General features: G+C 42.3%; 2 protein-coding genes across 13 annotated transcripts in view; one reads left to right on the top strand and one right to left on the bottom strand.

Annotated features, from left to right (window-relative positions):
• The window catches only part of ccdc186 (coiled-coil domain-containing protein 186), a 1,196,038-nt gene that overhangs the window by 551,872 nt on the left and 631,987 nt on the right, over positions 1–12,179 (bottom strand). The gene's annotated exons all lie outside the window — the stretch shown is intronic.
• The window catches only part of LOC112220408 (band 4.1-like protein 1), a 166,959-nt gene that overhangs the window by 151,226 nt on the left and 3,554 nt on the right, over positions 1–12,179 (top strand). For all 11 annotated transcript variants that reach the window (XM_042305863.1, XM_042305870.1, XM_042305867.1 and 8 more), the window contains 3 exons: positions 316–399; positions 8,110–8,190; positions 10,713–10,829. In XM_042305863.1, the coding sequence (XP_042161797.1) occupies positions 316–399; positions 8,110–8,190; positions 10,713–10,829 (282 nt within the window). The remainder of the gene's footprint in view (positions 1–315; positions 400–8,109; positions 8,191–10,712; positions 10,830–12,179) is intronic.

A 12,179-nucleotide genomic window follows, 5' to 3' on the forward strand; every position in this document is an offset into this window, starting at 1 on the left:
ATAATCTAAGATTAGAGTTATGACTAGGGTTAGGGTTGAGCTAGGTTGTAGACATGAAGCTAGGGTTAGGCCGGGTTAGCGTTAGAGTTTTGGCTAGGGTTAGGGTTACTGCTGTAAGTACAATGTATTACCGTTTTAAGGCTAGTGTTTGGGGTTTGTACTCTTATCCTTTCTATTCTACTCCTCTTTGGACCAGTAAGATGACGGAGCTCAGCTCAGGGTAACTCTGTCTCCCAAAAATGTGTGTGTCAGTGTTTGAAGCAGCTGTGCTTATAATGAAAGTGACCCTTCTTCCTCCTAATGACAATGCTGCAGGTGAAGGCAGGCACCCTGGGGAGAGAGGCTGTAGAGTCCCCCCTGAATGTTACCACTGACAACATCACAACTCAAGTTACCAAGGTAACCCCTCCTGTCTCATTTCCACCCTTTAAAAATATAAAATAATTGACACTACTGAATATGTAACTTCATTTAAAAAAAAACTTTTCTCCCCAATTTCGTTGTATTCAATTGTTAGTTGTTACTATCTTGTCTCATCGCTGCAACTCCCCGTACGGGCTCGGGAGAGACGAATGTCGAAATCCATGCGTCCTCTGAAACACAACCCAACCAAGCTGCACTGCTTCTTAACACAGCGCGCATCCAACCCGGAAGCCAGCCGCATCAATGTATTGGAGGAGACACATTGGTGGATATCCTTGTCTCATTGCCCACTAGCGACCCCTGTGGTAGGCCAGGTGCAGTGCGCGCGAACCAGGTCGCCAGGTGCACGATGAGACAAGGATATCCCTACCGGCCAAGCCCTCCCTAACCCGGACGACGCTAGGCCAATTGTGCGTTGACCTCCCGGTCGCGGCCGGCTGCGACAGAGCCTGGGCTCAAACCCAGAGTCTCTGGTGGTACAGCTAACACTGCGATGCAGTGCCCTAGGCCACTGCGCCACCTGGGACGCCTCCCAATATGTAACTTTTGGGGCAACCAAATTCACATAGAAATGTGAGTTATAGATCTATCATTCTACAGTTGAAGTCAGAATTTTACATACACAGGTTGGAGTCATTAAAACTAGTTTTTCAACCACTCCACAAATTTCTTGTTTAACAAACTATAGTTTTGGCAAGTCGGATAGGACATCTACTTTGTACATTGCACAAGTAATTTTTCCAACAATTGTTTACAGACAGATTAATTCACTGATAATTTCACTGTATCACAATTCCAGTGGGTCAGAAGTTTACATACACTAAGTTGACTGTGCCTTTAAACGACTTGGAAATGTCCAGAAAATGATGTCATGGCTTTAGAAGCTTCTGATGTGGTAATTTACATATTTTGAGTTAATTGGAGGTGTACCTGTGGATGTATTTCAAGGGCCACCTTCAAACCCAGTGCCTCTTCAATTGACATCATGGGAAAATCAAAAGAAATCACCCAAGACCTCAGAAAAAACATTGTAGACCTCCACAAGTCTGGTTCATCCTTGGGAGCAATTTCCAAATGCCAAATGGACAAAGATTGTTCTTTTTGGAGAAATGTCCTCTTGTCTGATTAAACAAAAATAGAACTGTTTGGCCATAATGACCATTGTTGTGTTTGGAGGAAAAAGGGGGAGGCTTGCAAGCTGAAGAACACCATCCCAGCCGTGAAGCACGGGGGTGGCAGCATCATGTTTTGGGGGTGCTTTGCTGCAGGAGGGAATGGTGTACTTCACAAAATAGATGGCAACATGAGGAAGGGAAATTATGTGGATATATTGAAGCAACATCTCAAGACATTAGTCAGGACGTTAAAGCTTGGTCGCAAATTGATCTTCCAAATGGACGCTGACCCCAAGCATACTTCCAAAGTTGTGGCCAAATGGCTTAAGGACAATAAAATCAAGGTATTGGAGTGGCCATCACAAAGCCCTGACCTCAATCCTAGAGAAAATTTGTGGGCAGAACTGAAAAAGTGTGTGCGAGCAAGGAGGCCTACAAACCTGACTCCGTTACACCAGCTCTGTCAGGAGGAATGGGCCAAAATTCACCCAACATAATGTGAGAAGCTTGTGGAAGTCTACCCAAAATATTTGACCCAAGTTAAACAATTTAAAGGCAATGCTACCAAATACTAATTAAGCGTATTTAAACTTCTGACCCACTGGGAATGTGATGAAAGAAATAAAAGCTTAAATAAAGAAATATCTCGACTATTATTCTGACATTTCACATTCTTAAAATAAAGTGGTGATCCTAACTGACCTAAGACAGGTAATTTTTACTAGGATGAAATGTCAGGAATTGCGAAACAAGGAGTTGAAATTGATTTGGCTAAGGTGTATGTAAACTTCCAACTTCAACTGTAAAAATATGTCAAAGACACTGTTGTAACGGCTCTCGTTGGTGGTAGGAAGAGTAGACCAAACCGCAGCGTGGACAGTGTTCATGATTCGTTTATTCAAAAAACACTCAAACAAAAGCGAAAATGAAAGCGCACAGTTCTGTCAGGCTAAGACACTAAACAGATAACTAGATCCCACAACCTAATGGTGGGAAAAAGTGCTGCCTAAGTATGATCCCCAATCAGAATCTCCCACCCGAGTCACACCCTGACCTAACCAAACACAGAGAATAATAAGGATCTCTAAGGTCAGGGCGTGACAGCTCTAGATCTGTTCTATGTGCACTATTTCTATGCTTCCCTGTCTCATGCTTTGTTTTTATGTGTTTTACTTTTGGTTTTGTACATCAGCTTCAGACAGCTGGAAATACAATATTTTTGGTTATGGATAAAATACAGTACTAGTCAAAAGATTGAACACACCTACTCATTCAAGGGGTTTTTTTGTGACTATTTTCGACATTGTAGAATAATAGTGAAGACATCGAAACTATGAAATAACACATGTTGTAAACAAAAAAGTGTTAAACAAATCCAAATATATTTTAGATTTTTCAAAGTTGCCACCCTTTGACTTGATGACAGCTTTGCACACTCGTGTCATTCTCTCAACCAGCTTCATGAGGAATGCTTTATTAACCAACAGTCTTGAAGGAGTTCCCACATATCCTGAACACTTGTTGGCTGCTTTTCCTTCACTCTGCGGTCCAACTCATCCCAAACCATCTCAATTGGGTTGAGGTCGGGTGACTGTGGAGGCCAGGTCATCTGATGCAGCACTCCATCGCTCTCCTTTTTGGTCAAATAGCCCTTACACAGCCTGGAGGTGTGTTTTGGGTAATCTTCCTGTTGAAAAGCAAATGATAGTCCCACTAAGCGCAAACCAGATGGGATGGCGTTTCGCTGCAGAATGCTGTGGTGGCCATGCTGGTTAAGTGTGCCGTGAAATCTACATAAATCACTGACAGCGTCACCAGCAATGCACCATCACACCTCCTCCTCCATGCTTCACGGTGGGAATTACACATGTGGAGATCATCCGTTCACCTACTCTGCGTTTCACAAAGACATGGCGGTTGTAACCAAAAATCTCAGATTTGGACTTATCAGACCAAAAGACAGATCTCCACTGGTCTAATGTACATTGCTTGTGTTTCTTGGCCCAAGCAAGTCTCTTCTTATTATTGGTGTCCTTTAGTACTGGTTTCTTTGCAGCAATTCAACCATGAAGGTCCTGATTGCAGCAGTCTCCTCTGAACAGTTGATGTTGAGATGTGTCTGTTACTTGAACTCTGTGAAGCATTTATTTGGGCTGCAATCTGAGGTGCAGTTAACTGTTATGACTCTAGGGGGAGTTTTTTCATTTTTGGAAAAAAAACGTTCCCGTTTTAAACGGGATATTTTGTCAGGACAAGATGCTAGAATATGCATATAATTGAGAGCTTAGGATAGAAAACACTATAACGTTTCCAACACTGTAAAGATATTGTCTGTGAGTATAACAGAACTGATGTTGAAGGCAAACGCCTGAGAAAAATCCAATCCGGAAGTGCCCCATATTTTGAAAGCGCTGCGTTCCAATGAGTCCCTATATTGAGCTGTGAATGTGCTATCAACCAGCTTACATTTTCTACTTAATCCCCAAGGTGTCTACAGCATTGTGACGTAGTTTTACGCATTTATGTTGGAGAATAGTCGTAGGCGGCTACATTGCGCAAGTGGTCACCTGATGCCCCCAGAGAGATGCTCGCGTAAAATACAGAGGTAGCCATTACTCCAATCGATCCTACTGAAAAACGAATTGTCCCGATGGATATATTATCGAATAGATATTTGAAAAACACCTTGAGGTTTGATTATAAACAAGTTTGCCATGTTTCTGTCGATATTATGGAGGTAATTTGGAATATTTTTCGCCGTTTTCGTGACTGCAATTTCCGGGCGATTTCTCAGCCAAACGTGAACAACAAACTGAGCTATTTCGCCTACAAAAATAATATTTTTGGAAAAAAGGAACATTTGCTATCTAACTGGGAGTCTCATGAGTGAAAACATCCGAAGCTCATCACAGGTAAATGATTTCATTTGATTGCTTTTCTGATTTCCGTGACCAAGTTACTTGCTGCTAGCTGGTCAAAATGCTATGCTAGGCTATCGATAAACTTACACAAATGCTTGTCTAGCTTTGGCTGTAAAGCATATTTTGAAAATCTGAGATGACAGGGTGATTAACAAAATGCTAAGCTGTGTATCAATATTTTTCATTTGTGATTTTCATGAATGGGAATATTTTCTAGGGATATTTATGTCCGTTGCGTTCTGCTAATTCGTGTCAGGCGATGATTACGCTCCCGCATGCGGGATGGGGAGTCAGTAGAGGTTCTTAAGGCTGGTAATTCTAATGAACTTATCCTCTGCAGCAGAGGTAACTTTGGGTCTTCCTTTCCTGTGATGGTCCTCAAGATAGCCAGTTTCATCATAGCACTTGATGGTTTTTGCTACTGCACTTGAAGAAACTTTAAAAGTTCTTGAAATTTTCCGCATTGACTGACCTTCATGTCTTAACGTAATGACGGACTGTCGTTTCTCTTAGCTTATTTGAGCTGTTCTTGCCATAATTTTTAAATTATTTTTTTATTTTTTTATTTCACCTTTATTTAACCAGGTAGGCTAGTTGAGAACAAGTTCTCATTTACAACTGCGACCTGGACAAGATAAAGCATAGCAGTGTGAACAGACAACAACACAGAGTTACACATGGAGTAAACAATAAACAAGTTAATAACAAAGTAGAAAAAAAAAGAAAAAAAAGAAAAGAAGAGTCCAAATACATTGTGTGCAAAAGGCATGAGGAGGTAGGCAAATAATTACAATTTAGCAGATTAACACTGGAGTGATAAATGATCAGATGGTCATGTGCAGGTAGAGATACTGGTGTGCAAGAGAGCAGAAGAGTAAATAAATAAAAACAGTATGGGGATGAGGTAGGTAAATTGGGTGGGCTATTTACCGATGGACTATGTACAGCTGCAGCGATTGGTTAGCTGCTCAGATAGCAGATGTTTAAAGTTGGTGAGGGAGATAAAAATCTCCAACTTCAACGATTTTTGCAATTCATTCCAGTCACAGGCAGCAGAGAACTGGAAGGAAAGGCGGCCAAAAGAGGTGTTGGCTTTAGGGATGATCAGTGAGATACACCTGCTGGAGCGCGTGCTACGGGTGAGTGTTGCCATCATGACCAGTGAACTGAGATAAGGCGGAGCTTTATCTAGCATGGACTTGTAGATGACCTGGAGCCAGTCGGTCTGGCGACGAATATGTAGCGAGGGCCAACCGACTAGAGCATACAGGTCGCAGTGGTAGGTGGTATAAGGTGCTTTAGTAACAAAACGGATGGCACTGTGATAAACTGCATCCAGTTTGCTGAGTAGAGTATTGGAAGCTATTTTGTAGATGACATCGCCGAGGATCGGTAGGATAGTCAGTTTTACTAGGGTAAGTTTGGCGGCGTGAGTGAAGGAGGCTTTGTTACGAAATAGAAAGCCGATTCTAGATTTGATTTTGGATTGGAGATGTTTGATATGAGTCTGGAAGGAGAGTTTACAGTCTAGCCAGAGACCTAGGTACTTATAGATGTCGGAACCATCCAGGGTGGTGATGCTAGTCGGGCGTGCGGGTGCAGGCAGCGAACGGTTGAAAAGCATGCATTTGGTTTTACTAGCTTTTAAGAGCAGTTGGAGGCCAAGGAAGGAGTGTTGTATGGCATTGAAGCTCGTTTGGAGGTTAGATAGCACAGTGTCCTAGGAAGGGCCAGAAGTATACAGAATGGTGTCGTCTGCGTAGAGGTGGATCAGGGAATCGCCCGCAGCAAGAGCAGCATCATTGATATATACAGAGAAAAGAGTCGGCCCGAGAATTGAACCCTGTGGCACGCCCATAGAGACTGCCAGAGGACCGGACATCATGCCCTCCGATTTGACACACTGAACTCTGTCTGCAAGGTAGTTGGTAAACCAGGCAAGGCAGTCATTAGAAAAACCGAGGCTACTGAGTCTGCCGATAAGAATATGGTGATTGACAGAGTTGAAAGCCTTGGCCAGGTCGATGAAGACGGCTGCACAGTACTGTCTTTTATCGATGGCGGTTATGATATCGTTTAGTACCTTTAAAGTGGCTGAGGTGCACCCGTGACCGGCTCGGAAACCAGATTGCACAGCGGAGAAGGTACGGTGGGATTCGAGATGGTCAGTGATCTGTTTGTTGACTTGGCTTTAGAAGACCTTAGATAGGCAGGGCAGGATGGATATAGGTCTGTAGCTGGGAGGAGGTGCTCTTGTTCTCCAGGGACTTTACAGTGTCCCAGAACTTTTTGGAGTTAGAGCTACAGGATGCAAATTTCTGCTTGAAAAAGCTGGCCTTTGCTTTCCTGACTGACTGCGTGTATTGGTTCCTGAATTCCCTGAACAGTTGCATATAGCGGGGACTATTCGATGCTAATGCAGTCCGCAACAGAATGTTTTTGTGTTGGTCGAGGGCAGTCGGGTCTGGAGTGAACCAAGGGTAAATTTTAAAGAATTTAAAGAATGACCAGGCTCCTCAACTGACGGGATGAGGTCAATATCCTTCCAGGATACCCGGGCCAGGTCGATTAGAAAGGCCTGCTCGCAGAAGTGTTTGACAGTGATTAGGGGTGGTCGTTTGACTGTGGACCCGTAACGGATACAGGCAATGAGGCAGTGATTGCTGAGATCCTGATTGAAGACAGCAGGTTGGAGGTGTATTTGGAGGGCAAGTTGGTCAGGAAACGTCTATGAGGGCACCCTTGTTTACAGATCTAGGGTTGTACCTGGTGGGTTCCTTGATGATTTGTGTGAGATTTAGGGCATCTAGCTTAGATTGTAGGACTGCCGGGGTGTTAAGCATATCCCAGTTTAGGTCACCTAACAGAACAAACTCTGAAGCTAGATGGGGGGCGATCAATTCACAAATGGTGTCCAGGGCACAGCTGGGAGCTGAGGGGGGTCGGTAGCAGGCGGCAACAGTGAGAGACTTATTTCTGGAGAGATTAATTTTTAAAATTAGAATATGGACTTGGTCTTTTACCAAATAGGGCTATCTTCTCTATACCACCCCTACCTTGTCACAACACAACTGATTGGCTGAAGCGCATTAAGAAGGAAATAAATTTCACAAATTAACGTTTAACAAGGCACACCTGCTCATTGAAATGCATTCCAGGTGACTACCTCATGAAGCTGGTTGAGAGAATGCCAAGCGTGTGCAAAGCTCTCATCAAGGCAAAGGGTGGCTACTTTGAAGAATCTTAAATGTAAAACACATTTTGATTTGTTTAACACTTTTTTGGTTACAACATGATTCCATATGTATTATTTCATGGTTTTGATGTCTTCACTATTATTCTACAATGTAGAAATTAGTAAATATAAAGAAAATCCCTTGAATGAGTAGGTGTGTCCAAACTTTTGACTGGTACTGTGTGTCACAGTGGTTTAGATTGTACATTGATTCTCTGCACTACACTAGCATATTTTGTCACATAAACTGAAATTGAGTGAATTATTAGAGTTTTAGCAACCAATGGCAGAGCGATTTCAGCATAGTGCAACTTTAATAGTCTATTTATACATTATTGAGCTATGACATTAATTATCTGATCTGTAGCTTGATCTGTAGCTGTTGTTGAATGGACGTGTGTGTGTTGTGTTTTAGACAGTGAAAGGTGGCTACTCCGAGACCAGGATTGAAAAAAGGATCATCATCACAGGAGATGATGACGTGGACCAACATCAGGTGAGTCAAAATCAAATCAAATGTTATTGGTCACATGCGCCAAATACAACAGGTGTTTCACCTTACAGTGAAAGGCTTACTTACAAGCCCTTAACCAACAATGCAGTTAAAAAAAATCCTATAAAAAATAAGAAATAAAAGTAACAAATAATTTAGAGCAGCAGGAAAATAAAAATAGCGAGGCTATATACAGGGGGTACCAGTACAGAGTCAATGTGCGGGGGCACCGGTTAGTCAAGGTAATTGAGGTAGTATGTACATGTACAGTTGAAATCGGAAGTTTACATTCACCTTAGCCAAATACATTTAAACTTAGTTTTTCACAATTCCTTACATTTAATCCTTGTAAAAATGCCCTGTCTTAGGTCAGTTAGGATCACCATTTTATTTTAAGAATGTGAAATTATTTCTTTCATCACATTCCCAGTGGGTCAGAAGTTTAAATACACTCAATTAGTATTTGGTAATATTGCCTATAAATTGTTTAACTTGGGCCAAATGTTTCGGGTAGCCTTGACCAAAAAAGTACGATCTTTGTCCCCATGTGCAGTTGCAAACCGTCTGGCTTTTTTTATGGCAGTTTTGGAGCAGTGGCTTCTTCCTTGCTTCCTCCTTGCCTTTCAGTTTATGTCGTTATAGGACTCATTTTACTGTCGATATAGATACTTTTGTACCTGTTTCCTCCAGCATCTTCACAAGGTCCTTTGCTGTTGTTCTGGGATTGATTTACACTTTTCGCACCAAAGTTTGTTAATCTCTAGGAGACAGAACGCGTCTCCTTCCTGAGCGGTATGATAGCTGCGTGGTCCCATTGTGTTTATACTTGCGTACTATTGTTTGTACAGATGAACGTGGTACCTTCAGGCGTTTGGAAATTGCTCCCAAGGATGAACCAGACTTGTGGAGGTCTACAATGTTTTTTTCTGAGGTCTTGGCTGATTTCTTTTAATTTTCCCATGATTTCAAGCAAAGAGGCACTGAGTTTGAAGGTAGGCCTTGAAATACATCCACAGGTACACCTCCAATTAACTCAAATGATGTCAATCAGAAGCTTCTAAAGCCATGACATAATTTTCTGGAATTTTCCAAGCGTTTTAAAGGCACAGTCAACGTAGTGTATGTAAACTTCTGACCCACTGGAATTGTGATACAGTGAATTATAAGTGAAATAATCTGTCTGTAAACAATTGTTGAAAAATTACTTGTGCAATTCACAAAGTATATGTCCTAACCGACTTGCCAAAACTATAGTTTGTTAACAAGAAATTTGTGGAGTGGTTGAAAAACTAGTTTTAATGACTACAACCTAAGTGTATGTAAAATTCCGACTTCAACTGTAAGTAGAATGATAGATCTATAACTCACATTTCTATGCGAATTTGGTTGCACCAAAGGTTACATTTTGGGGGGCCTCCCGGGTGGCGCAGTGGTCTCGGGCACAAAGTAGATGTCCTAACCGACTTGCCGAAACTATAGTTTGTTTTACAAGAAATTTGTGGAGTGGTTGAAAACGAGTTTTAATGACTCTAACCTAAGTGTATGTGAACTTCCTACTTCAACTGTAGGTAGAGTTATTAAAGTGACTATGCATAGATAATAACAGAGAGTAGCAGCAGCGTACAAGTGTGTGGGGGGGCAATGCAAATAGTCTGATTAGATGTTCAGGAGACTTATGGCTTGAGGGTAGAAGCTGCTTAGAAGCCTCTTGGACCTATACTTGGTGTTCCGGTACTGCTTGCCATGCGGTAGTTGAAAGAACAGTCTATGACTAGGGTTGGCTGCAGTCTTTGATAATTTTTAGGGCCTTTCTCTGACACTGCCTGGTATAGAGGTCCTGGATGGCAGGAAGCTTGGCCCCAGTGATGTACTGGGCCGTACGCACTACACTCTGTAGTGTGTCAATGTTAGGCCAGTATGCAAATTGGTGTGGGGCTAGGGTTTCTGGGATAATGGTGTTGATGTAAGCCATGGCCAGCTTTTCAAAGCTCTTCATCGCTTTGAGTGCTATGGGTCGGTAGTCATTTATGCAGGTTACCTTAGTGTTCTTGGGCACAGGGACTATGTTGGTCTGCTTGAAACATGTTGGTTTTACAGACTCGGACAGGGAGAGGTTGAAAATGTCAGTGAAGACACTTGCCAGTTGGTCAGCTCATGTTCGGAGTACACATCCTGGTAATCTGTCTGGCCTTGTGAATGTTGACCTGTTTAAAGGTCTTACTCACATCGGCTGCAGAGAGGTCGTGATCACACAGTCGTCCGGAACAGCTAATGCTCTCATGCATGTTTCAGTGTTACTTGCCTCGAAGCGAGCATAGTAATTTAGCTCATCTGGTTGGTCGTGTAACTGGGCAGCTCTCGGCTGTGCTTCCCTTTGTAGTCTGTAATAGTTTGCAAGCCATTACTGAGTGATACTACTGTTGTAATACATTGTAAGGAGTCTTTCATGACACTCAAATACACTAATATTGTTGATTGCAAATTAATATGGTCCATTAATGTGAACTGTGGCCTTTGTCACAAAGGCCCTTGCGATGGCGATACAGGAGGCCAAGCAGCAACACCCTGACATGCTAGTGACAAAAGCAGTGGTTGTCAGGGAAACAGAGTCTCCCACTGAGGAGCAACATAGGACATCTGAGGTACGTACAGAGCTGCATGTAAACATCACTGTCATGACACCATAGCCTCAATAAGTAGAGATAGTGATTTAGAGAGAGTGTGTTTGTGTCTGTACTGTGTGTGTGTTTGTGTCTGTATTGTGTGTGTGTGTTTGTGTCTGTACTGTGTGTGTGTGTGTGTATGTGTGTGTGTGTGTGTGTGTGTGTGTGTTTGTACTGTACTTTGTGTTTGTGTGTGTGTGTTTGTGTCTTTCCTGTGTGCATGTTTATGTCTGTACTGTGTGTGTTTGTTTCTGTACTGTGTGTTTGTGTGTGTTTATGTCTGTACTGTGTGTGTGTGTTTGTGTATGTACTGTTTGTGTGTTTGTGTTTGTGTGTGTTTATGTCTGTACTGTGTGTGTGTGTTTGTGTCTGTACTGTGTGTGTGTGTGTATTTGTGTCTGTACTGTGTGTGTGTGTGTTTGTGTCTGTACTGTGTGTGTGTGTGTGTGTGTGTGTGTGTGTGTGTGTGTCTGTACTGTGTGTGTGCGTCTGTACTGTGTATGTGTGTTTGTGTCTGTACTGTGTCTGTGTGTTTGTGTCTGTGCTGTGTGTGTGTGTGTTTGTGTCTGTACTGTGTGTGTGTCTGTACTGTGTGTGTTTGTGTCTGTACTGTGTGTGTTTGTGTCTGTACTGTGTGTGTGTCTGTACTGTGTGTGTTTGTGTCTGTACTGTGTGTGTTTGTGTCTGTACTGTGTGTGTGTGTGTTTGCCTGGAAACCCTATGTTGAATTACATTAAATTCTACGTCAGCCAGAAATTTGCATTTGATTCAGCATTTGAAATTAGCATTTGAAAGTCCCCTCACAACCTCTACAAGCCAGAATCTTGAATAAAATATTTTAACTTACTTTACCGGTTGCCCTTGGGTTGGTCCTTCTGGCGCTAGGAATGTGAGACAATATAATTACATCAACTTTTCAAAGTTGTTGTTAATAAGTAGAGATAGTAATAAGTAGAGATAGTGGTAATGTGTTCAGATTCCTATCGCCTGAAGCATGTGCAGGACCATGTAAACACGTGGACTAGCTAGGCAAGTATGCATGCATCTCCTGCACCTGGTTCAGGTGATTGAAATCTGAACGCACTACCAGCACTTTGAAAAGTAGATGTAATTATACTTTCCTGTGGATACATTGTCTCTCATTCCTACCTTCAAAAGGACCAACCACACGGACAACCGGTAGAGTAAGTAGAATTCAATGCAATTCAACATCAGGCTTTGTGTGTGTGTGTGTGTGTGTATGTGTGTGTGTGTGTGTGTGTGTGTGTTTTATAGGCTATTAGTTGGCTTTAGATATGTCATGTTATTAAAAACATCTTGTTTATCCCA

This window comes from Oncorhynchus tshawytscha, linkage group LG25, assembly GCF_018296145.1.
Source record: "Oncorhynchus tshawytscha isolate Ot180627B linkage group LG25, Otsh_v2.0, whole genome shotgun sequence".
NCBI lineage: Eukaryota > Metazoa > Chordata > Actinopteri > Salmoniformes > Salmonidae > Oncorhynchus > Oncorhynchus tshawytscha.